The sequence below is a fragment of the Aegilops tauschii genome, chromosome 2, assembly GCF_002575655.3.
Source record: "Aegilops tauschii subsp. strangulata cultivar AL8/78 chromosome 2, Aet v6.0, whole genome shotgun sequence".
Taxonomy (NCBI): Eukaryota; Viridiplantae; Streptophyta; class Magnoliopsida; order Poales; family Poaceae; genus Aegilops; species Aegilops tauschii.
The window spans coordinates 653,906,705-653,930,998 of NC_053036.3; the positions used below are offsets into that span (position 1 = coordinate 653,906,705).

The 24,294-nt window shown below is 48.0% G+C and overlaps 1 protein-coding gene across 1 annotated transcript; it reads left to right on the forward strand.

The window, feature by feature from the left end:
* On the forward strand, positions 1–23,825 carry LOC109745933 (putative disease resistance RPP13-like protein 1). Its single transcript, XM_020305046.4, has 3 exons — positions 1–524; positions 20,886–23,304; positions 23,407–23,825. Exons 1-2 carry the CDS (start codon positions 153–155, stop codon positions 23,298–23,300), a joined length of 2,787 nt encoding a protein of 928 aa, XP_020160635.1. The 5' UTR covers positions 1–152; the 3' UTR covers positions 23,301–23,304; positions 23,407–23,825.
* The last annotated feature ends 469 nt before the right edge of the window (positions 23,826–24,294 follow it).

Genomic DNA, 24,294 nt, shown 5'->3' on the forward strand with positions numbered 1-24,294 from the left:
AACATACTACAACTAATTGGTCTCTCTCGTCATGACTTCTCCTACAAGTACTACCTATTACTAACTCCTACCAGCCTGAGCTACATATTCATACAACCTGCACTGCAGCCTAGCCTTCTTCCCCCGCCCCTCGCTCAAAGTTAATTGTAGCCATGGATCCAGTTAGCATTGCTGCTGTAGGATGGGGCGTATCTGCTCTAGGTTGGGCCGCCTCGCCCATCATCTCCAAGCTCCTCACCAAAGGATTCGATTACCTCGGATATGACACAGCAAAGAAGCTGGCACAGCTTAAGCCAAAAATCTTGGTGCTGGAAAGGGTGATGCAAGTTGTCGAGACGAGCCCAGACAGGCCTCGTCTAGAGAAGCTGTTCAAGGAGCTTAAATCTGCTTTCTATGAAGCCGAAGAAATCTTGGATGCTGTTGAGTATCACTGTCTTGAGAGGCAGATCCAAGACGGCAAACTGCAGTCTTCTATGGACAAGTTCTGGTCTTCTGTCGCCAAGTTCTTCTCCCTAAAAAACGAGGTATTTATGTTGCTTCCATTTGTTTTGATTTCTCTCAGCCCTCCAGTTTTGCTCTTCCATGTACACATAGCGTTTCCACGGAATAAAGAGAGGTTTTGTAAAAATAATATATTGTGCATGAACAAATGATACAGCCCACCCTCTCGTCGTCCTCACATACCAGATGCTCTCTTTAATTTCGAGAGTTTTACTGTACCCTGGTACTCCCTAACAAGATGCGGGAGTACCAGATAAATCTAACCACCCATCTGCATGGGTATTCTAAACCTTTTCTCTGGACTAATTAGTTTTTGTTTTTATCCCATCCTAATTAAACGCATTCTCCGTGAGGGTATCGCACTGTTTGTTCCAGGCCCGTCGCCATAGATCTTTCTAGTCTTTGTCTTCCCCATTGCTACTCCGCTCATGAGATGCGTCCAGTTTGTTCACCGCATCAACAATTAAATCAAGGAATACTCTATCCATCTATACACATGGATTCCTATTAATTGCAGATCAATTGAGTTGCGCCGTACGAGGACTGTGCTCCTCCAGACATCCGCGAAGGGCATCCTGTGCAGCGGATGCGTCGCCGCCGGCCACTTCGCGTAGGCACAGCCATCGGCGGCAGCAATTGACTGACTGCACATCACGACCCTGGATTGCAACGCATGCATGCATGCATGATTGAGCAGCTTTGCCTGCGCCTAAGCCCCTCGGTGGTGGTGGCCCCGCCACGCACGATCATCATATTCGTTTTGGGATTTCTTTTTATGAAAGGTATTGATTTGGGATTGCACTGGATTTCTAATTAATTAATACGACATTTGCAATTATCGATACTAAATAAATCACCCTCGATTACCATTTTACCTTTCCCTAAAAAAGAGATTACCATTTTACCCCTAACATCAAGGTACTCCACCTATTTTGTGAGCTAGTACTCCTATGACTTGCGGTGGAGTACCATGTAAGGTTAACCATGGGATTAAGATGGATGGATGGCTCACATTTATTTAGGGGTACCGTAAACGAGCTCTTAATTTCAGCCGCTATGACCGTCCTTTCTCCCGTGTGTTTCCTCTCTACCTCTTCATGATATCGTTTTTGTATACCTGCTCTTTTCCTTTTTCTTTAGTTCTGACAACTTTGGTTAGAATGGTCTGCAAACTCTAACATAAATATATAGTCTGTCCGGAATTACTTGTCATAAAAATGGATGTATCCAGACATATTTTTAGTTTTAGATAAATCCATTTCTATCCATTTCCGCGACAAGTAATTTCGGACCGAGGGCATAGTAAACATAGTCTCTAAGAATAAGTTTTATGTTTTCACACTATCCATCTTCATCGGCATGCGACACCCCCCTCCCCCACCCCCGCGCCCCAACCCTCTCCTTTTTGCCAGTACGACCATTCTGATCGACCCTATTGTTGAATCCCTTAAGCTACCTTCTCATGGGCTTGGTCACAAGGCAATATTAGGTACCACAATGCCTCTTTTACTAAAGGAATCCGCCTTCAAACGCATTCCACAAAAAACAAAGTAGGACCCTATTTGAAGTGCAAGGAACTTGAGCCGAAAAAAAAACCTTCTATTTATAGGCGAGCCTATTCTTTAGCAGAATAATTTCTTATTAAAAGTCCTTTTTGGGGCTTAGCAGGACAGGCGTTTCATTCAGAGGAGCTTAGCTCATTTGACTACTCAAAGACTTAAAACACCAATGCAGCACTAAGCTTTCCTTTCCTCAAGCTCATAAGTGTTGACAGCTTGACATCTTGTACAAATGTACAATGAATAGAATAATATTCTATTGGGCATGAAGTGTCGCCCTTTAATAACAAGGGAAAAGCATGTTACTCCCCCGTCCTTACGTACACGACACAGTCGTTTTCTTGATTAAATTCAACCATCAGTTTTACCAACAATATATTTATTATATGTCATAACTGTTAAAAGCTACTCCCTCTGTCCCATAATATAAGAGCGTTTTTGACACTACATTAGTGTAAAAAATGCTCTTATATTATGGGGCGGAGAAAGTACATTTTAATATGAATTTTATTTCCCTTTATATTAACTCTGGAAAAAATCTATATGATATCTTTAAGAGAAGAGGCATAGTTCATCAACGTGAGCACGTATGCGCAAATTGTTCATGTGGTTTTAACGGTCGGAGATCTGTACTGCTGATTGGAGCCCTTGCTTTTAACAGCTACGCCTTGTGTCATATGTACCACCTAAGGGTTTGGCACTGTAGAGATCAATTGTGCAAAGCACCAACAACAACGAAACGAATGACATGTTGAGACTGCTTGGGTAAAGACATAACATTTTTTTAGATAAATATGATAAATATGGAAATAGCTTATTGTGCCATTTGGATATGAGGAAAATTAGCCAATTTCTCTTTTGAGATGATCAAGTCGTTGCTTAGGTGTTTTCACAATTTTAAATGATGCCATTATTAGCGAGTTCTTTTACAGTACCCTTAAATGAATATAGGCCCTTCATTTACCTTAATCTGATGGATAGGATTGGTTGGTACTCCAAGGTTGGTATATATATATTTTTTGCGGGTAAAAAAAAGTTGGGGAGTACCTTGATTTAAAGGGTAAATTGGTAATCAATATATGAAAATTAAGGACGGCAGTTACCGTAATTACGAGATTTGACTAGTATGCAGTGCGAACCGGCCAGCGAGGAAAAATAAACTACGGATGCATCATCGGAAAGCCATGGCTCCTTCGTGATTTATAAATCAACACATGAGCGCACAAAAGAAACGAAACGTGATGCCGATATTCAACAATTTACAACATTCCAGTTTTCTATACAAGACGCCGAAGAACTAGGCTACTAATTTTATCGCCTTGGCTAGTGAAGTGAAGAACTAGACTCGGATAAGACGGAGGATCCAAGGTCTCGCCGGCGCCCGACGCGCCATGTTTTCATGGGTGTGGAAGTAGGGGTGCAGGCCAGGGGAAGAGAAGGCAGCCACGGCTATGCGAGATCAGGGAGACCATGGTTTGCTCTTGATTGGGAAATCAGGAGAAATTAGTTCGCCCAGAGATTTCCTCAAGATTACGCTTAGATGAAAGAGACAAAAACACTACACTACTCTCTCAAAGGAACGGTCAGATCTAGTTTGTAGTCCCAGCCCTGCCGATGGAGTACCAGGGTACTGTAACACCTTAGGCTGTAGCATAACTTCCACCTAGATTGTCCTCCTCAGGAGAGCCCAATTTGCATATGCACTAACTGAAAATGGGAACAACCGTTTTTGAGAAAAGAGGACCGATCCGCTCCTGACCCAGGCTCTCGCTGTTGGAATATTAGGCAAGTTCATGATTAATTCCAGTAAGTAATTCATGACTAGAAGAGATACTAGCATGCAATAATCTAGCAAATTAGAAGAACAGCAAGACATGCATAACAGCAGCAAACACGTAACAATAGCTGTAGAAACAGACATGAACAGAGGATGTTGGACGTACTGATCGTTAGCTATTATGGGTGCGACAGTGTTGATGACGATGTTGGCGACGATCTGCTGCTGACGGCGATGAATACGACGATGAGTAGCACCGCCCGACTTGGACGGAAGACGACCCGTGATGACGAATTTGAGCAGTCGCGCACAGCGCTTCCCAAAAACCTAATTCGTCCTCTCCCGGTGCAGGATCGCAAAGACAAACGGTTCCGGAGACCTGCTCTCCCACGCGCCGATGCACGCCGGCGTTTGGGATGGAGTAGACTACGATGGCGGCGCAAGTTGTGAGATGAGGCAAAACCCTAGGTGTTTTTTGGTGTGTCTCTGGCCGCAGCCGGTAGCTGTATATATATTAGGACCAGAGGCGGTATTGTGTCGCAACCACAATCCCAAACCGACTCGGTTTCTAATTCGTATACTTACCGGACAAGAAATCAAAAACTTGTCTGCCAAGACATAAAAATAAAACGGCAAAAGGAAGCTGCGCTCCTGCAAGGAGACGGACCGGATTTCGGCGGACCATTCACGCGCATGTCGCATGTACGCGCCGCCTCGCCACGCCACGCCACGGCCCGGCCCGGCCAGGCCAGGTGAGGCGAGGCGCGCGAGCGCGCGCGTGTGGTTTTCCCTTTCTCTTCTCACACACCACTTAGAGTGATGGAGAGAACCCACTATATAAAGAGGTCCAACTCTTCTTCAACTTCCAAGGTGAGACTAAACTTAGCACCACCACTTGCCATTTTACACATGGGCTTTGAGATTTCAGAAATTGCTATGGGCCTAGCCCATTAATTCTAACAATCCCCCACCAGATCTCAAATACCCATTTAGAGATTTGCCTTCTCTCACCACTTGTTTAATATACCAGTGTTTCAGCAGAGACTGTTAAGTTGAACTTCTGCCTAGAACTTTAAGCTACATCCATTCACAACTTGACAATGGACTATGCCTTGAATTGCTAGTTTTGCGTGAACAGGTTTCACTCAAAGTCTTAACCAGTACCTGACCGCCAGTAGGCTACCCCGCGGTTTGGAGCTTATACGTCATACTCCCTGGTCTCTTCGTGAGCTTACTAGAGATCACCCAAATCTCATAGACTGCGACGTTTACAGTCAGAACTCATATAGGTGTGTTCTTTCAAGACTGCTCTGTAGGACAGCATCTTTGCTAATTGTAGCCAATAGAACCACATTAAGGCATGTTGCCAACCTGCCTTACAGATCTGAGCCATACAGCTCTGAGAGTTTTGCATCTTCACTTGGAGACGATCATAAGTTATTACTCTCCTCAGTTAACCAATAGCTTGTTCTTCCCAGATCCTAATTCACGGGATCTCTGATCACAAAGGTTGGGTTACTACTATGGTGTAACATCTATGGGTCTCATACCCATCTCCCTCGATGCAATATCTATCACATTTCGTGATAGTCCCTTTGTAAAGGGATCTGCAAGGTTTTTGTCTGTTTGTATATACGTAACAGTTATTACTCCGGAGTTTCTCAACTTCCTGACAGACTTCAAACGTCTTTTCACGTGTCTTGATGACTTTGCATTATCTTTAGAATTGTTCACTTTAGCGATAACCGTTTGGTTATCACAATTCATAAGAATAGCCGGTATAGGTTTTTCAACAACCGGCAAGTCCATCAAGAGCTCACGCAGCCATTCTGTCTCAACAGTAGCTGTGTCCAAAGCAGTTAATTCTGCTTCCATAGTTGACCTCGTCAATATGGTTTGCTTGCAAGACCTCCATGACACTGCGCCACCACCATGAGTAAATACATACCCACTTGTTGCGTAAAGTACATCAACATCGGAGATCCAATTTGAATCACTATATCCTTCTAGCACAGCAGGATGCCCTGAATAAGTAATTCCGTAACTCATAGTACCTCTCAGATAGCGCAAGACCCTTTCTAGTGCATGCCAATGATCATCACCCGGGTTGGACATGAACCTACTCAGTTTGCTCACAGCAAAAGAGATATCTGGTCTTGTAGCGCTAGCTAAGTACATGAGTGAACCGACAATTTGAGAGTATCTTAATTGATCTCTCATTTCTTTCTTGTTCTTTCTGAGTGTCACGCTGGGATCATAAGGTGTTGGAGAAGGCTTGCTATCCATAAAACCGAATCGGTTCAAGACCTTCTCAACATAGTGAGATTGCGTTAATGTAATCCCACTCTCATCCTTAATAAGTTTGATGTTTAGAATTACATCGGCTTCTCCCAGATCTTTCATGTCAAAACTTTTTGATAGAAAAGACTTGACCTCATTAATTGCATTAATGTTTGTACCAAAGATCAGTATGTCGTCCACATACAAACATAATATGACACTATTGCCCCCACCATGGCGATAGTAAACACACCTATCAGCCTCGTTAATGACAAATCCTGCAGAAGTCAGAGTTCTTTCAAACTTCTCATGCCATTGCTTAGGTGCCTGTTTCAGACCATACAAAGATTTTAACAACTTGCACACCTTTCTCTCTTCACCCTTTACCACAAACCCGTCAGGCTGATCCATATAGATCTCCTCTTCCAACTCTCCATTGAGAAAAGCTGTCTTTACATCCATTTGATGAATGATAAGACCATAAGAGGCAGCCAAGGAAAGTAACACTCGAATGGTGGTCATTCTAGCAACGGGTGAATAGGTGTCAAAGTAATCTTTGCCTTCTTTCTGAGTGTAGCCCTTGGCCACTAGCCACGCCTTGTACTTATCAATAGTACCATCAGGCTTTAGCTTCTTTTTGAACACCCACTTACAGCCCACAGGTTTACAACCATATGGTCTATCAGTTAGTTCCCAAGTTCCATTAGAAAGAATTGAGTCCATCTCATTATGAACAGCTTCTTTCCAATCATCTACATCCGGAGATGCATATGCTTCTGCAATCGTCTTGGGTGTGTCGTCCACAAGGTATACAATGAAATCATCACCAAAGGATTTTGCAATCCTTTGTCTCTTGTTCCTTCTAGGAACTTCATTGTTATCCTTTTCAAGGACTTCCTCATGTGATTGTTCGAAATATTCATCAGTTGTACTAGATTCAGGAATTATCTCAGAAGAAAATCTAGCAATGCTATGCATATCTTTCATAGGAAATATGTTCTCAAAAAATGTTGCATCACGAGATTCCATTATAGTATCAACATGCATATCAGGTACTTCAGATTTTACCACTAAAAACCTATAAGCAATGCTCCGTTGAGCATACCCTAGAAAGACACAATCCACTGTCTTTGGTCCAAGTTTGCGTTTCTTAGGAATAGGAATATTGACCTTTGCCAAACATCCCCAAGTGCGCAAATAAGAAAGTGATGGTTTTCTCCCAACCCACTCCTCATAAGGGGTTTTCTCTTTATTATTGTTGGGAACTCTATTCAGGACATGACATGAAGTCAATAGAGCCTCCCCCCACCATGCCTTAGATAAACCAGCAGTGTCTAACATGGCATTCACCAAGTCAGTCAATGTGCGGTTTTTCCTCTCGGCCACTCCATTTGATTGAGGTGAATAGGGAGGCGTCCTCTCATGAATAATACCATGTTCCTCACAAAATTCATCAAAAACTTTTGGAAAATACTCTCCACCACGATCGGACCTAAGACGCTTGATCTTTCTCTCTAGTTGATTTTCAACTTCAGCTTTATAGATTTTAAAGTAGTCTAATGCTTCATCTTTAGTTTGCAACAAATAAACATAGCAAAATCTAGTCGCATCATCAATAAAAGTCATGAAATATCTCTTTCCACCTTTTGTCAACACACCATTCATCTCACAAAGATCAGAATGTATGAGTTCTAGAGGTGCCAAGTTTCTCTCCTCGGCAGCCTTATGAGGCTTTCGAGGTTGCTTAGATTGCACACAACTATGGCACTTAGAACGTTTGGCAACTGTGAAGTTCGGAATTAAACTCATGCTGGATAGCCGAGACATTAAACCAAAATTAATATGACATAAACGAGAGTGCCAAATACTTGCATCATCATTAACATTAGCACAAATTTGGTTTATTGACTTATTGCAAAAATCTGAAAGAGAAAAGCGGAACAAGCCTCCGCACTCATAGCCTTTTCCTATAAATTGTCCAAATCTTGACACGATAACTTTATTGGACTCTAAAACTACCTTAAATCCATCTCGACATAGAAGGGAGCCGCTAACTAGATTCTTGTTCATAGTAGGGACATGCTGCACATTCCTTAGTTGCACGATCTTTCCCGAAGTAAACTTCAGATCCACCGTGCCAATGCCACGAACAGAAGCATGTGACCCATTCCCCATTAGGACGGAAGAATCCCTTGCGACCTGATAAGAAGTAAACAGGGAGATGTCAGCACACACATGAACGTTAGCACCCGAATCAATCCACCACGAAGATGATTGAAATACTGAAAGCACAATAGGTAAATTACTATACCCATCAGTATTGCTAGCGGTCACCATGTTGACAGTCTTGGAGCTTGTTTTCCTCTGCGGTCTGCACGTTCAGGGCATTCCTTGGAAAAGTGTCCAGGCTTCCCACAGGCGTAGCACTCTAGCTCAGCCTTGTTGAACTTCTTCTTCTTGAAGGTAGTAGTCTTGGTAGGCTTGTTGAAAACAGGTTTGTTCTTCCCTTTGTTCTTGTTCTGTGGGTACCTCTGCACCATGTTAGCAGTAGGCTGAACCTCACCTCCTTTTTCAGTGGTATCTTTAGCCCGAGCTTTTTCTTCAACATCAAGAGATGCAATCAGATTTTCAACTGATATCTCCTGTCTCTTATGCTTCAGAGTTGTGGCGAAATTCCTCCATGAAGGAGGCAACTTTGCAATCATGCACCCAGCCACGAATTTGTCGGGTAGAACACATTTAAGGAGTTCAAGTTCCTTCACAATGCACTGTATCTCATGAGCTTGTTCAACCACAGAACGGTTATTCACCATCTTGTAGTCATGAAAACTCTCCATGATGTACAGTTCACTGCCTGCATCTGTTGCACCGAATTTTGCATTCAGTGCATCCCACAGAATTTTTCCGTCGTTTATGTGCATGTACACATCACACAGACGGTCAGCAAGAACACTCAGAATGCATCCCACAAACATAGTATTGGCTTCCTGGAATTTTCTCCGATCTTCGTCGGTCATTCCCTCTGGAGCACCAACACTAGCGTGGAAAACTTTCAGAGCAGTAAGCCAGAGCGTGGTCTTCACCTGCCACCTCTTAAAGTGCACACCGGTAAACTTATCCGGCCTCAGTGCATCAGCGAATCCAGCCATATTTAACTCAGGAAATTGCCTATAATTAGGTTTTTGGATTGTTGGAATATTAGGCAAGTTCATGATTAATTCCAGTAAGTAATTCATGACTAGAAGAGATACTAGCATGCAATAATCTAGCAAACTAGAAGAACAGCAAGACATGCATAACAGCAGCAAACACGTAACAATAGCTGTAGAAACAGACATGAACAGAGGATGTTGGACGTACTGATCGTTAGCTATTATAGGTGCGACAGTGTTGATGACGATGTTGGCGACGATCTGCTGCTGACGGCGATGAATACGACGATGAGTAGCACCGCCCGACTTGGACGGAAGACGACCCGTGCTGACGAATTTGAGCAGTCGCGCACAACGCTTCCCAAAAACCTAATTCGTCCTCTCCCGGTGCAGGATCGCAAAGACGAACGGTTCCGGAGACCTGCTCTCCCACACGCCGATGCACGCCGGCGTTTGGGATGGAGTAGACTAAGATGGCGGCGCAAGTTGTGAGATGAGGCAAAACCCTAGGTGTTTTTTGGTGTGTCTCTGGCCGCAGCCGGTAGCTGTATATATAGTAGGACCAGAGGCGGTATTGTGTCGCGACCACAATCCCAAACCGACTCGGTTTCTAATTCGTATACTTACCGGACAAGAAATCAAAAACTTGTCTGCCAAGACATAAAAATAAAACGGCAAAAGGAAGCTGCGCTCCTGCAAGGAGACGGACCGGATTTCGGCGGACCATTCACGCGCATGTCGCATGTACGCGCCGCCTCGCCTCGCCACGCCACGCCACGCCCGGCCCGGCCAAGCCAGGCCAGGCGAGGCGAGGCGAGCGAGCGAGCGCGTGTGGTTTTCCCTTTCTCTTCTCACACACCTCTTAGAGTGGTGGAGAGAACCCACTATAGAAAGAGGTCCAACTCTTCTTCAACTTCCAAGGTGGGACTAAACTTAGCACCACCACTTGCCATTTTACACATGGGCTTTGAGATTTCAGAAATTGCTATGGGCCCAGCCCATTAATTCTAACACTCGCTAGGGTTCCTCCTCCCCACCTCTCGCCGCCGCCGGCAGTCCTACCACCCCGGCGCCGCAGCCGGCCGCCGGTCGCCCGGGCCCAGCCCCGCTCCCACCCCCTCCGGATCCGCCCTTGCGCCGCCTCCCCGGGAGGTGGCCGGGGCGGCGCGCATCCCTCTTCTTCCTCGGTGGCCCAACTCTCCTCTCCTCCCCTGCCGCCGCCGGCGGTCGCCCCCGGCGTTGTTCCGGGTGGTGTCGGCGGCGGCGGGACTTCCTGTACCCGCGCGCCCGTTTCCCCTTCCCAGGGCAGGGGACGGCGTCGGTGTTCCTCGGCTTGGCTGCGGTCCGGCGACCCAGCGGCGGTGGGCGAGGTGGCGGCGCGGCTCCTTGGTAGCGGGATAGCTGCTTGGTGGTGCAGGGTGGTCGGCGGCTCACCCCCGGCTCGGATCTGGGCCCTGCGGGCCCCATCTGGGTCCTAGCGGACCGGCCCCCGGCACGGCTTCGTTGTCTTCTGCGCGGTGGGGAGGAGGAGCAGCTCGGACCGAGAGCGGCGACGCCGACGACATGCCTATTGCAGCGCAAAGGCGGGATCTTACGGGCCTTTGAGGGCTCGGCCTGGCCTACGGGCTCACGGGCCTGGTATGCTCCTGCTATTGCGTCCGAACGGCTACCGTCGTTGACGGTGGAGGTTGAGCCCTCCCGCGTGCTGGCGGTGTTGTTGCCTCTAGTCCTGGCTCCTCGTCTTCGATGTGCAGACCTCACTTCGTGGTGCCGTGGTGAGACGGCGTGGAAGCTTCAAGACCATGTTGGCGCAAGGTGGTGGTCGGTTTGGTGGCGGGCTCCGGAGTGCCCGAGGTGAAGGTTGGGACCGGGAGAAATCCAGGTCGGCTTGACCGACACCGACGTGGTGACGCCTGAGGTTTCCACCGGACCTTCCTGGAGGGCGTCGTGGGCTACCCTTCCTCTCTCCTCGTCGCGTACCGGGGGAAACCCTTGGCAGCAGCGTCGACATCGTCGTGTCCCTTCTTGGAGGGGTTGTTTGGTTCCAGCACTTCGGTGTCTAGGAGCTCGCTGGAAGATTTTTGGTGGGCGCAGTGGTCGCGAGGCTTCTTCGTTTTTTTTGTTGATCCGCCGTTGTCGGCATTTGTTTATTTTGTTGTGTCTCTTTCGGTTCTTTTGGGCGTGTCTGTGCTGCTTCCGCTCCAGCACTTACCGTTGGTTGTATCGGTTGGTTGCTTTGTAATACTATTCTCTCGGTAAGAAATTATTACGATCAAATCATAAAAGAATATATCTGCGGACAAACAGTTATGCAAGCACAATCACAATGGAGCGATTATCACTACAACACGGGTGATGTTAGAAGGCATTATATAATGCCTCTAAAAGTGCTTGAAATACCTTCTCTTCTATTCGGGGGTATGGAAAACGCTAGAATTTTTTTATTTTTCTTAGATGAAAAAAAACGCTAGAATTGATCGTGAAGGGAAAGAGTAAAGAAGGCATTTTAGAATAACGCCTCCAAAGGTCTGTCATTCCGCGGCGTTTTTAAGAAACGCCTCAAAAGCTCGCTGGCGTTTTCACATACTGCCGCTAAGTGAAAGCTCGCTGGCGTTTTCACATAGTGCTAGCTCGTCCGGCGCTTATTCTGTAAGCAGTATGGGACTAAATAAACTGACTAACATGAGCTCACGCATGAGAGAAAAAATTAACTCTGAATCGTCGTCCGCAGAAAACAAGGATTCGAAGACAGTGTCGACTGAAGACCATGCATGGTTGCTTAGATAAAACTGCATATTATTCAACCATCTAAACAGAGAGGCATATGCATGCATGTCCCTCTCGACAGGAGGCATGCATCACCTACGCATCGCCGGCGGCCCAACGATGCCAGGAAGCCATGCGCGTCAGCGCCTTTCTCATGCATGGCTGCATCAGCTCGGTTACCGGCTAACCTTCTGACCGCGCCTGTCCCATTAGTAGAAAATAGAGTTTTGGTTGGAACCTGACCAGCCCATTAGTCCAGGGGCCCGACCGGGACTCGGGAGACATTTGTCCCGGTTCATGGGGATCCGATGGTCCCGCGCTGCCGTCCCAAGTCCGCAGCCACTGCAACAGTCCAGCCAGAAGTGAGTCCAGCGCCAAATCGGCCGCGCGGCTGTCTGCGTGTGGCCGCCGATGAGGCGACTTAAAAAACGCCTCCAATCCATGTCCGTTCAGTGGCGATTTGAAAAAATGCCTTGAAAGCTCCTTCCAATCCGAGGCATTTTCTCAAGACGCCTTCCTATATACGGGGATTTGAGGCAAAGTGGAAAAACACCTTCCTATATACACGGATTTGAGGCGAATCCCAAAAATGCCTTCTTATATACAATTTGAAGGCATTTATAAGGACGCCTGTACTAAAACGCCTCCTAATAACAACCGTGGTGTAGTGTATAGATCTGAACAAATATTGCAAAGGATTATATACAATTCACAAACAGCACTCACCAAACAGTTGTTATTCTAGTATTAAATAGGTCGACTGCATTTCATTTATCTTTAGGAAATACAATTAATCATATACAGATGAAAATGCCCCTGAAGGCTTTCCCATCAGCTCTCAAGCTATGTGGATTTGGATCATTCACCAGGTCAGATAAATTGCCATCGATCGGCGTGTATGAAAATACTCTGCTAACAGAGATGTTTTAGAAAGTTATAGCACTATCATTTAGGAGCTAGAGCTACAGATCCGAGCAATCATATATATCAAAATTCAAGCCATCCAGGTGGACACCAATTCAGTTGTTCTTGGTGAAGATGCTGCGTTCGTCTAGTGATTAGTCGGAGATAATTAGCCGACAAGAAACACATCCATGCTAAGTCAAACGGTTGGCATTTCTTTGGATCTTTGATCACATGCTGTATTTTTGTGCCAATCCATTGGCCAGATAGGATGTGGCCTAAACCTTCGCCGAAATGTTTTGCAAGCCAAAATCTAGAAAGTTTGGACAGAAGCAAACTAAGCTTTGCCTCATAAGCCACAAGAAAAGGTCAGGGGATATGTAGTAGTACAGATGGGTCCCTTCTCTAGGATTCACCAACATGGATAGAGCAATTCCAACACGGCGACACAAATGGTCTGCGCGCGTCCGTTTATGTCGGCACGGTCCAATGCGCCAACCCAAACTCAAAAGCGGTCCGCTCGCTAGACACATTTCAGGCCCAAATTTGCGCTCGGTTTGTGTCCAGGCGGACACGAGATAGACGCATCAGACGCCGGAGGAGGGGGCATTCGCGGCATGCGAGAGTGCATTCCCGTGGGCTGGGCCACCGCTACCCTTCATCGACATGACTGGCGACGACGCCGGCCTAGGGCAGCGTGTGGGCACGTTTTTTTTAATGTTATGTGTAATTATGTTTATTTCGGCCGCAAGTTTTTGAAAAACAATTGGACGTGGGGAAATGGGTCGGCCACCCGTGGTCGCACCGGCTGACCCAAACCAAAAAGTGGACACGCCCGTCCGCTCGGCGCCCAAACGGACAACACACGCGTCTGTCTAGGTCTGCGCATTGGAGTTGCTCTTAGTGCTAGTAACAAAGACAACGAACTGAGGCTCCTTTCCCCTCCCATCCACCCTCCCGCGTCATATCTGCAAGCGACGGGTGGGGGGCCGTAGCACCACCGACCTTGGGCCCCTTCCCCTTTCTCTGTCCTCGTCACCGCCTAGGTGCACCATCGGGAAGAGCTAGGCCGACGGGGTCTTCCGCCCCCCCCCCCCCCACTCGTCAAATCTGGCCGCGTTGGGCAACGGCAGCGTAGTGTCGGGCTTGGGCGGTGGGGTCACGGTCGTCTGATCCTTGCATGGTGGGCTTTGTTAGATGTGTATAGTTCCTTCCTGTACATCCCCATTGTATAAGGGGCTTTTCTGCACTTTACCACATCTGTATATGTACTGGCCTTTGGCCCTCAGTAAAGCTAGTTGCTGATTATCCAACATGGTATCAGATGCCAGGCTAGCCTCTCCCTCTCGCACGCTGCAACTCCGTGCGCCTTGTACCTAGCCTGCTCGTCTCCGGCCGCCGTGGCCTGTCTCTGGCCGTCTCCCCTCCCGTTCCTGGCCCTGAATCGCTGCTCCGTTGCCTTCTCCGTCCGGCAGGAGCTGTCTCCGGCTCGTTTGGGCCTCCTACCCGCTGCTGCCGCCGTAGCAGCAGTCCGGTCGCTACCCCGTCGGGTCGCCGCTGCCTCTGACCTGCTCGGCCGCCGACGTCCTGGCCCGGTTGTTGCGCCGTCGCCTCCCCAGGCCCAGCCATTGCCGCTTCCTTCCGGTCCAGTTCCGCCGACCTCCCGGCTCCCTTCCGGTCGCCTTGCTGCTGGGATTTGCAGCAGGCGCGAGCGCGGCTCGTCCCTGCTTCCCGAGCGAGCGGCGCTTGATTGGCCCGGCCGCAGGCGCGAGCGGGCGCTCCTTTGCCTCGATCGCTCGATCCGATCCAGATCGAGTCTCCCTCGTCCGTTGACTCCAAAAAAAAGGCAGAGAAGCAGAAGGGAGACTTCCTCATGTCTTCTTCGGGCTATGTCGCTGTCCCTCAGTGCTCGGTGATCTTCGAAGGCACCAACTATGTTGAGTTTGGGGGTTTCATGTGTATCCATATGCGGGGCCTTCTACCATGGGGCGTTCTCTCTGGCGAGGTTCCCTGTCCGCCCTGCCCTGTTGCTCCGGTGGCTCCTACCCCGCCGGTACCGCCGGCGATTGTTGCTGACGCTTCTCAGGCTGATCGGGATGCAGCCAAGGCTCTTGATGATGCTGTGGTTGATGCTTATGATCAGCATGTCTCCGCCTATTCTAATGCTCTTTCCGTCTATCGGGATGATCTATCTGCTTACACTCAGTGATGCAATGATGATGCTCGAGCTGCTATTGTTCTCACTGTGAGTGTTCTCCCTCAGTTTGCTTCGGAGTTCATGGGACTCGGCATAGTTGCAGCGATGTTGTCTTATCTCTGTCAGCGCTATCAGCCCTCTGGTGATGCTCTCTACCTATCTATGGTGCGTCAGGAGCACGCACTCCAGCAAGGTGGTTCCTCTGTTGATGAGTTCTATTTATAGTGCTCTGCCATCTGGCGCCAGCTTGACTCTCTTCGGACGGTTGTTTGCGGAACTTTCCATTGCTGTCAGACTACTCGGTCTGATCTGGAGTTTCAGCGGGCTCATGAGTTCTTATCTCGTCTCCGGTCTGAGTTTGAGCCTCAACGTGCTCACTTGCTTGCTCGCGGTCGTGTTCCTATCTCGGAGGTACTTGCTGAGCTTCGTGCTGAGGAGACCCGCCTTCGCTCTGCTGGGTTGCTTCTGGTTCCGTCAGTGTTGGCCGCCCTAGCTCCTCCGTCGTCTGCTTGCCTCATCGCTCCGCCGCTCCTGCCTAATCCTCCAGGGGAGGGGGGGTGAGCCGTCCTCCTTATGCTGAGAAGGGCACGTCGCGCTGTGACACCGTCTGTGGTTAGTGCTCCCGGTCAGGTCACCCAGAGTCTGATAGTTGCCAGAAGAAGCGAGACCAGAGGCGCTCCTCTTCCAGTGGGACTACTGTGTCTTCCTCGACTCTGTCACTCACTGACCAGGACATTGTACGCCTCAAGCGTCTACTTGCTTCCTCCGGCTCTTCATCGACTGGTTCCGCTGCTGCTGTGAGTGCATCCCCTTCTCCACCACCGCCAGCATCTACACAATCAGGTACATCTTCATGGGTTCTGGATTCTGGAGCCTCCTTTCATATGTCTTCTGATTCTTCCGCGTTGTCTTCTCTCCGACCTCTTGATTCGCCTGTTAATGTTCTTATTGGCGATGGCACACCTCTTCCTGTTGCTAGTCGTGGTATTCTTTCCACTCCATCTTTTTCTGTTCCGACTGTTTCACATGTTCCTCGCCTTACCATGAATCTTTTTTCCGCTGCCCAACTTACTGATTCTGGTTGTCGCGTCATTCTCGATACCGACTCTTGCTCCATTCAGGATCGTCGCACCAAGGCTTTGGTTGGTGCTGGCCCCCGGCGCCGTGAGTCAGAGGGCCTTTGGGAGGTTGACTGGCTATGTGTTCCTTCCGCTGCCACCACTTCTGCCAACTCTCATGCTCTTGCTGCCTCTTCGTCTGCGTCCTTCCAGTAGTGGCATCATCGCCTTGGTCACCTCTGTGGCTCTCGCTTGTCATCCTTAGTGCGTCAGGGCATCTTGGGGTCTGTATCTGGGGATGTATCCTTACATTGTAATGGTTGTAGACTTGGAAAACAGACCCAGTTACCTTATCCTACCAGTGAGTCGGTATCTCAGCGTCCTTTTAACTTAGTTCATTTTGATGTCTGGGGTTCGGCTCCCTTTGATTCGAAAGGTGGTCATCGCTACTATGTTTTGTTTATTGATAATTTTTCTCGCTACACTTGGCTCTACTTCATGAAATCTCGTAGCGAGGTTCTCTCTATATACAAACGATTTGCTGCCATGGTTCACACTCAGTTTTCCACTCATATTCGTACTTTTCGTGCTGACTCCGCTGGCGAGTATATCTCCTAACTGTTGCGTGGTTTCCTCGCGGAATAGGGTACTCTTGCCCAGTTCTCTTGTCCTGGTGCTCATGCCCAGAATGGCGTTGCGGAATGCAAGCATCATCATTTACTTGAGACAGCTCGTGCGCTGATGATTGCTGCTTTCCTTCCACCTCACTTCTAGGCTGAGGCTGTTTCTGCATCCACCTATCTCATCAACATTCAGCCATCGACTGCCCTGTAGGGTGGTATTCCTACGGAGTGTCTCACTGGTCGTTCTCCTAACTACTTAGCTCTTCGTATGTTTGGATGTGTGTGCTATGTCCTTCTTGCCCCGTGAGAATGCACCAAACTGACTGCTCAGTCGGTTGAGTGTGTTTTCCTTGGTTACAGTGATGAGCATAAGGGCTATCGCTGTTGGGATCCTATTGGTCGTCACTTGCACATCACGCGTGATGTGACCTTTGACGAGTCTCGCTCTTACTACCCACGTCCTTCTTCTTCGAGCTTCTCTGTGGACGATATTTTTTTATTCTCCTTCCCGATACACCCTGCTATGTGCCTCATGTTTCCCCTCTTCATCCTGCACCTCTCATTCAGTCTAATTCACCACCGACACCATCTTCCCCATCCTCCTCATCCACCTCTCCACCGTCCTCTCCAGTCCGCCGCCCTCTCTCACTGTTTCCTCTCCACTATACTCGCCCCCCTCGTACTGAGAGTACTTCCCCTGATGCGCCTTCCACCTCTGGTGCACCTCCCTTCACACCTCCCCCGGTTCATAACCTCCGTGCTCGGCCTCGCCCTCCGCCTGATCGCTACTCTCCTAATCAATACAGTCTCTCTGTTATTGCTGAGCCCACTTCCTATCGAACTGCCATGACTCAGCATGAATGGCAGCTTGCGATGGCCGAAGAGCTTGCTTCCCTTGAGCACTCTGGCACATGGGATCTGGTTTCCCTCCCTTCCGGTATTCGTCCCATCACCTACAAATGGGTCTACAAGATTAAGATCGCTCTGATGGTTCTCTTGAGCGCTACAAAGCGCGTCTTGTGGCCCGTGGTTTTTAGCAGGAGCAGGGACGCGATTATGATGAGACATTCGCTCCTGTGGCCCACATGGCCACTGTCCGCACTCTCCTTGTTGTGGCTTCTGTTCGTCATTGTCCAATCTCTCAACTTGATGTTCAAAATGCCTTTCTCAATGGTGAGTTGCGTGAGGAGGTTTATATGCAGCCACCACCGGGGTACTATGCTCCTGATGGTATGGTTTGTAGACTCCACCGCTCCCTCTATGGTCTTAAACAGGCCCCTCGCGCCTGGTTTGAGCGTTTCGCCTCAGTGGTGACTGCCGCTGGTTTCTTGCTCAGTGATCATAATCCCGCGTTGTTTGTTCACATGTCTCCTCGTGGTTGGACTCTTCTCCTTCTCTGTGTTGATGACATGATCATCACTGGTGACGACTCTGACTACATTGCCTTTGTTAAGGCTCGCCTTCGCCACCAATTCCTCATGACTGATCTTGGTCCACTTCGTTATTTTCTTGGGATTGAGATCTCCTCGACCTCTGAGAGCTTCTACATCTCCCAAGAAAAATATATTCAGGATCTTCTTGCTCGCGCTGCTCTCGGTGATGAGCACATAGTTGTGACTCCTATGGAGCTCAACGTTCAGCTTTGTGCCTCTGATGGTGACCCTCTTCCTAATCCCACTCGCTATCGTCACCTTGTTGGCAGTCTTGTCTATCTTGCTGTTACGCGTCCTGACATCTCTTATCCTGTCCACATCCCGAGTCAGTTTGTTTCAGCCCCCGCCTCTGTTCAATATAGTCATCTCCTCCGTGTTTTACGATATCTTCGTGACACAATCTCTCAGCCCCTTTTCTTTCCCCGCTCCAGCTCTCTTGAGCTCCAGGCCTACTCTGATGTTATTTGGCTAGTGATCCCTCTGATCGACGCTCGTTGTCTGCTTATTGTGTCTTTCTTGGTGGCTCTCTTATTGCCTGGAAGACAAAGAAACAGACTGCAGTTTCTCGCTCGAGTATAGAGGCTGACTTGTGAGCCATGGCTATGTTGACGGCTGAGGTGATCTGGTTACGGTGGTTACTTGAGAATTTTGGTGTGTCTGCTACTACCTCGACTCCCTTACTGTCAGACAGTACCGGTGCTATCGGTATTGCGCGTGATCCGGTGAAGCATGAGCTCACCAAGTACATCGGTGTCGATGCCCATTTTGTGCGTGCTGCTGTGCAGGATCAGAATCTCGCTCTTCACTATGTGCCCTCTGAGTTACAGTTGGCGTACTTCTTCACGAAGGCACAGACTCGACCGTAGCATGGCTTTTTCCTCTCCAAACTCAGTGGTGTTGATCCACCATGAGTTTGAGGGGGGGGGGTGTTAGATGTGTATAGTTCCTTCCTGTACATCCCCATTTGTATAAGGAGCTTTTCTTCACTTTACCACATCTGTATGTGTACTGGCCTTTGGCCCTCAGTAAAGCTAGTTGCTGATTATCCAATAGGCTTCACAAGGTGGTCGGCCGTGATGGCGGCGCAATGTCGGGCTTGGTTGGCGGGGTCGCGGTCGTCTGATGCTTGCTGGGCTTCACAGGGTGGTCGGCCGTGTCGGCAGTGGCTCCAATTCGGCCAGATCCGAGTGTCCCTTCTTGTGGGCGGCTCAGACGCCACCGGTGGGGCTCTTTAGGCGCTCCCGGGAGGTGGACGCCTCGGGCGATGGTGTTGGCAGCCAGGAGCGCTCGCTTGACACCTAGCCTTGACTTGGGGACATGCCGTTCACGAGCTTGCTGTGGCCCGGATCTATGGCCCAACGGGGCTCTCCGGCCTATGTTGGAGGCACAACCAGGGGCTACTGTCGCCATCCTCCTGGTGCGGTGGGCACGACAAGGGGTGTCGCGGCTGGGGTCATCCTGCCTGAGGGCCCCACACCTACCCAGCTCTGGGCAGGGTGGGGCGATGATCCGGAGTCGTGGTTGTGGCCGCTGTCTTCCACTTGTGGTCGGTGTTCCCGTTGTCGAGTGGCCTTCCTTCTTTCGGCCTTGCGGTTGACAGGTGAGGGGCGCCGGTAGTGTTGTGGTGTGTCATCTTTGGTGAGCTTATTAATGTCGGCTTGTGGTGTCACATGGTGGTGGGTTCTCATTTGACGTCGAGGCGGTGACCTCAGGTGGCGGTCCGTCAAGTCGGCTTCTCAACAAGCGTCTTGGCGGCGGCCGTGGTGGCATTGTTTGGTCGTGTGGACGGCGGAGGATGCTAAGTTGGGTGATCCTAGTGTCGGTGGTGCTTTGGCACTGGCGGTGCCCAGATCGTGTTCTAGTGGTCTGGCTTGGTAGTGACATGTTCACCTCGGTGTGGGCTGGTGCTCGGGAGGCCTAGTGTGGCGTGGAAGAGTGCAACAAGGTCCGGCGATTTTCCTTGGAGCGAACTTTCATCTTTGTTGGTAGTTTAGGTAGCTTTGTGTTAGGGTGTGGATCCTCCTATTTTCTTGTTTTTCTTTGATCTGCTTTGTAAGAGGGTCTCCTCATCACCTTGTATCTCTTTGGTCGTGGTTCTTTATATATAAAGCGGGGCCGAAGTAATTTTTGGTAGGATTCACCAACATCATGAGAACAAAGCACGAAAATATAGTAGTACGGTAGTAGAGAATGTTAATTCCTCTTGTATCCAATGTTATCTCTTGTATACCGTGATTCTTGCCCATCAGTATTCTCTTAGGCTTCTGTTAGCGAAACAAAATTCCTTCTTCCAAATTACCAAACTTCTAGCTCATGAGTATGTTCATATAGTGCGCGGAGGATGTGCGTGCACACATGCGTGCGCATGATGGTGTTGATAGACTAACATGTGTGTGTGGTTTCTGTGTGACTGCCTTGTGTTCTCTGCAAAACTAGGCTTTTGGCAAGTCAGTCTAGATCCCTCGGCGTATTTTTTAGAAGTATACCGGAGAGTAGACGAATTCCCTATATTACATTAGTCTTTTTTCTTTATTTAGTGTCATGATAGTTTATGTGAAGATAAAATCTCTCTTCTGTAATGGTCACCTATAATTTATTTTTTAAAGATTTCTCTCTTGTTATTTGGGGTCTCGCAGGAGAGTGGCATGTCAAAGAAAAAGTTGATAGACAGCCTGAAGAAGATAGAAGACAATATAAATGAAGCACACCAAATTCTGGATAAGCTTAACTTGTCAAGCATAAGTGATGGAAATAGAAGACATGTAATGGATGCTAATCGTCCTACTACTGCAGTTTCTCCGCATAAAGTACTTGGTCGAGATAATGAGCGCGACAAGATCATAAAAATGCTTCACAAAAATGAAGGTGGTGTTCAACCAAGCACCAGCAACAGTCTATGCTTTTCTGTAATTGGCATACATGGAGTTGGTGGGTCAGGGAAATCTACCCTTGCACAATTGGTTTATGCCCATGAGGAAAAAGACAAGAAAGACAACAAGGAAGGTCACTTCGACCTGGTTATGTGGGTCCATGTCTCTCAGAATTTTAGTGTGGGCGACATCTTCAAGGAGTTGTATGAGGCAGCTTCAGAGCCTAAGGTTCCATGCCCTCAATTCAATAACATGAATTCCTTGGGAAAAGAATTGGAAAGGAAACTAGATGGAAAGCGATTCCTTCTGATACTGGATGATGTCTGGTGCAATAAGGATGTCAGCGATCAGAATCTACCAGAGTTACTTTCTCCATTGAAGGTTGGAAAGAGAGGAAGCAAGATCCTAGTGACGACTCGAAGTAAATATGCATTACCGGATCTAGGTCCTGGTGTGAGATGTACTGCCATACCAGTACCTGAGTTTGATGATACCGCCTTCTTCGAGCTATTCATGCACTATGCCCTGGAAGAAGGCCAAGATCAGAGCCTGTTCTGTATAATTGGTGAGGAGATAGCGAAAAAGCTGAAGGGGTCACCTCTAGCTGCCAGAACAGTGGGAGGAAATTTACGTCGACAACCAGATGTCGACCATTGGAGAAGAGTCAGAGATCAAGACCTTTTCAAGGTATGGGGAGGGCCTCTGTGGTGGAGCTACTATCAGCTTGGTGAGCAGGCTAGGCGTTGCTTTGCTTATTGCAGTATTTTTCCTAGGAGACATCGCCTGTACCGTGATGACCTAGTTAGACTGTGGGTGGCAGAAGGGTTCATAAGAAGCACAGATGAAGGGGCGGATATTGAAGATGTTGGTCAGGAAATATTTAATGAACTATTGTCGATCTCGTTTCTTCAACCAGGAGGCACGAACAACTCTTATCTCGCCGGCATTTATTATGGCAAGGAATACTATTTAGTTCATGATCTGCTGCACGATTTAGCAGAGGCAGTAGCTGGCAGTGACTGCTTCAGAATTGACAATAACGCGAGCCAGAAAGGAGGAGGATGGACAAGAGATGTTCCCCGAGACGTTCGGCATCTTTTTGTTCAGAGTTATGATGCAACATTGATTACTGAAAAGATTCTTGAATTGAGAAAGTTACACACTCTTATCATTTATAGTGTTGGAGGGGATACACCAGTTGAGGAAATAGTCATCAAGAACATACTCAAGAGTCTGCCAAAACTGCGGGTACTAGCAATTGCTTCGAGTCTGGAGGACAGTGCATTTATTTGGAAACCAGATACATTCTCTGTCCCAGAATCTGTTGGTCAATTGAAACATCTGCGCTATCTTGCTTTCCGGACAGATAGAGGATGCCGAGTAATTTTACCAAGCAGTCTAAACCAGCTTTACCAGATGCAACTGCTAGATTTTGGTCAATGCCATGATTTGGTATTTTGCTGTGATGATCTTATCCACTTGCGGCATTTATTCAGTGGTCTCGGATTGCAATTTTCAAACATCAGTAGGATTGTCTCACTCCAAACATTCCCACCATTCAAAGTAAGTCGTGAACAAGGGCACGAGGCAAAGCAGTTGAGGTACCTAAACAGGCTCTGCGGCCAACTGACTATAAAGGGTCTCGAAAATGTTAAAAGTAGAGAGGAAGCCCTTGAATTCGATCTAGCTGCCAAGAAACGGCTCACGGATCTAACACTGTCATTCATTGGAAGTTCAGAAGTTGCAGCAGAGGTACTTGAGGGCCTTTGTCCTCCCGTGGGGCTTGAAAAGTTGAGAATCGAAGGCTACAAAGGTTTGGGATACCCAAAGTGGATGGTGGGCAGGCAAAATAGTGGACCAGAGAAGCTGCAAAAACTTGAACTCTCAATTTGGGGCCAGCCAGGACCTGCTCCTGAACTGGAGGCTTTCATTCATCTTCGTGAACTCACGCTGTCGTCCTGCTGTTGGAACGCCTTGCCATGCAATATGGACCATCTTAGCTTGCTCGAGAAACTATGGATCTCTAATTGTATCAATGTTCGGTCGCTTCCAACACTGCCACAATCTCTTGAGGTTATTACACTCTTGTTCTGCAACGATGGGTTTATGAAGTCTTGTCAAACAGCCGGACATCCAAACTGGCAAAAGATTCAACATATCCCCTGGAAAGATATTCGGTGACTGAGTAAGAATGCAACCCCCCTTTTCAATATAAAGCGTTACTTCAGGAATTATAACTGCTTGTGTTTGCTAATATATATAATGCCTCTCCCTGTTTGCCTGGCAGCTTTAGATGGTGAGTTTGTACAAGTACAACACATCCCCTGTGAAGAGTCTGAGAAGGACTTGGAATCGGAGCCATAGTAATTGCAGCCTCTTAACTCGACACCTGTGTCTGGGCTGGGCGGACATGTGATTCATAATATATATGTATATTTCTGCGTTGATTTGTGATTGTGCGATTTTCTTTTATTCCAGAAGGATTTTCACTTTTGGGATTTGTTTGCTGTGATTTGCGCGTGACACTGAATAATAATGGGTGTTGTAATGTCAGCAGGGGTGAATGAATAAGTCTATTTTTTAAGTAAAGGCCGGAAACATACCAGTTTTTTTTTTTACCAGTAGACGCAGTCGACCTAAGTAAGTAATTTGTAATAATGTACAATGTCAGTTACGGCTATCAACTTGCTGTGTTATGCGAAGAAATCCACTGATGGCTGGCTGGATGATTGCGCAAAGATGATTGAATAATACTCCAGTAGGGTAGGGTAGGGATGAAGATGATGATGCATGTCACTAACTAATTATTTGTTGTTTGCAAACAGAGGCAGCATTACCGCTGCTTGCTTGCTATTAGTCCTTTATTTAGTAGAGAGAACATAGTGTGGGTATGCTGCATCTTCATGGGCAGAATGGAGATCAGAGAGATGAATGTGATGTCCAGCCGTGTTTCGACAACAGTCATGCATGGTACAGTTGTACTCATGATCTTCATTGGATTTCAGAACATATATACGCATCAGACATTGAATCTATGCCTTCATTTGTTCTTGAAGATGCAGGGTGGCATTTGCAGTCATGGGGAAGAGCGTGGGTGTGCATTCAGTTTCAGAACCTGAAACTGACCTGACTGACTGACTGACTGAGTCTGACTGCGTGTGTCATTCAGTTTTCA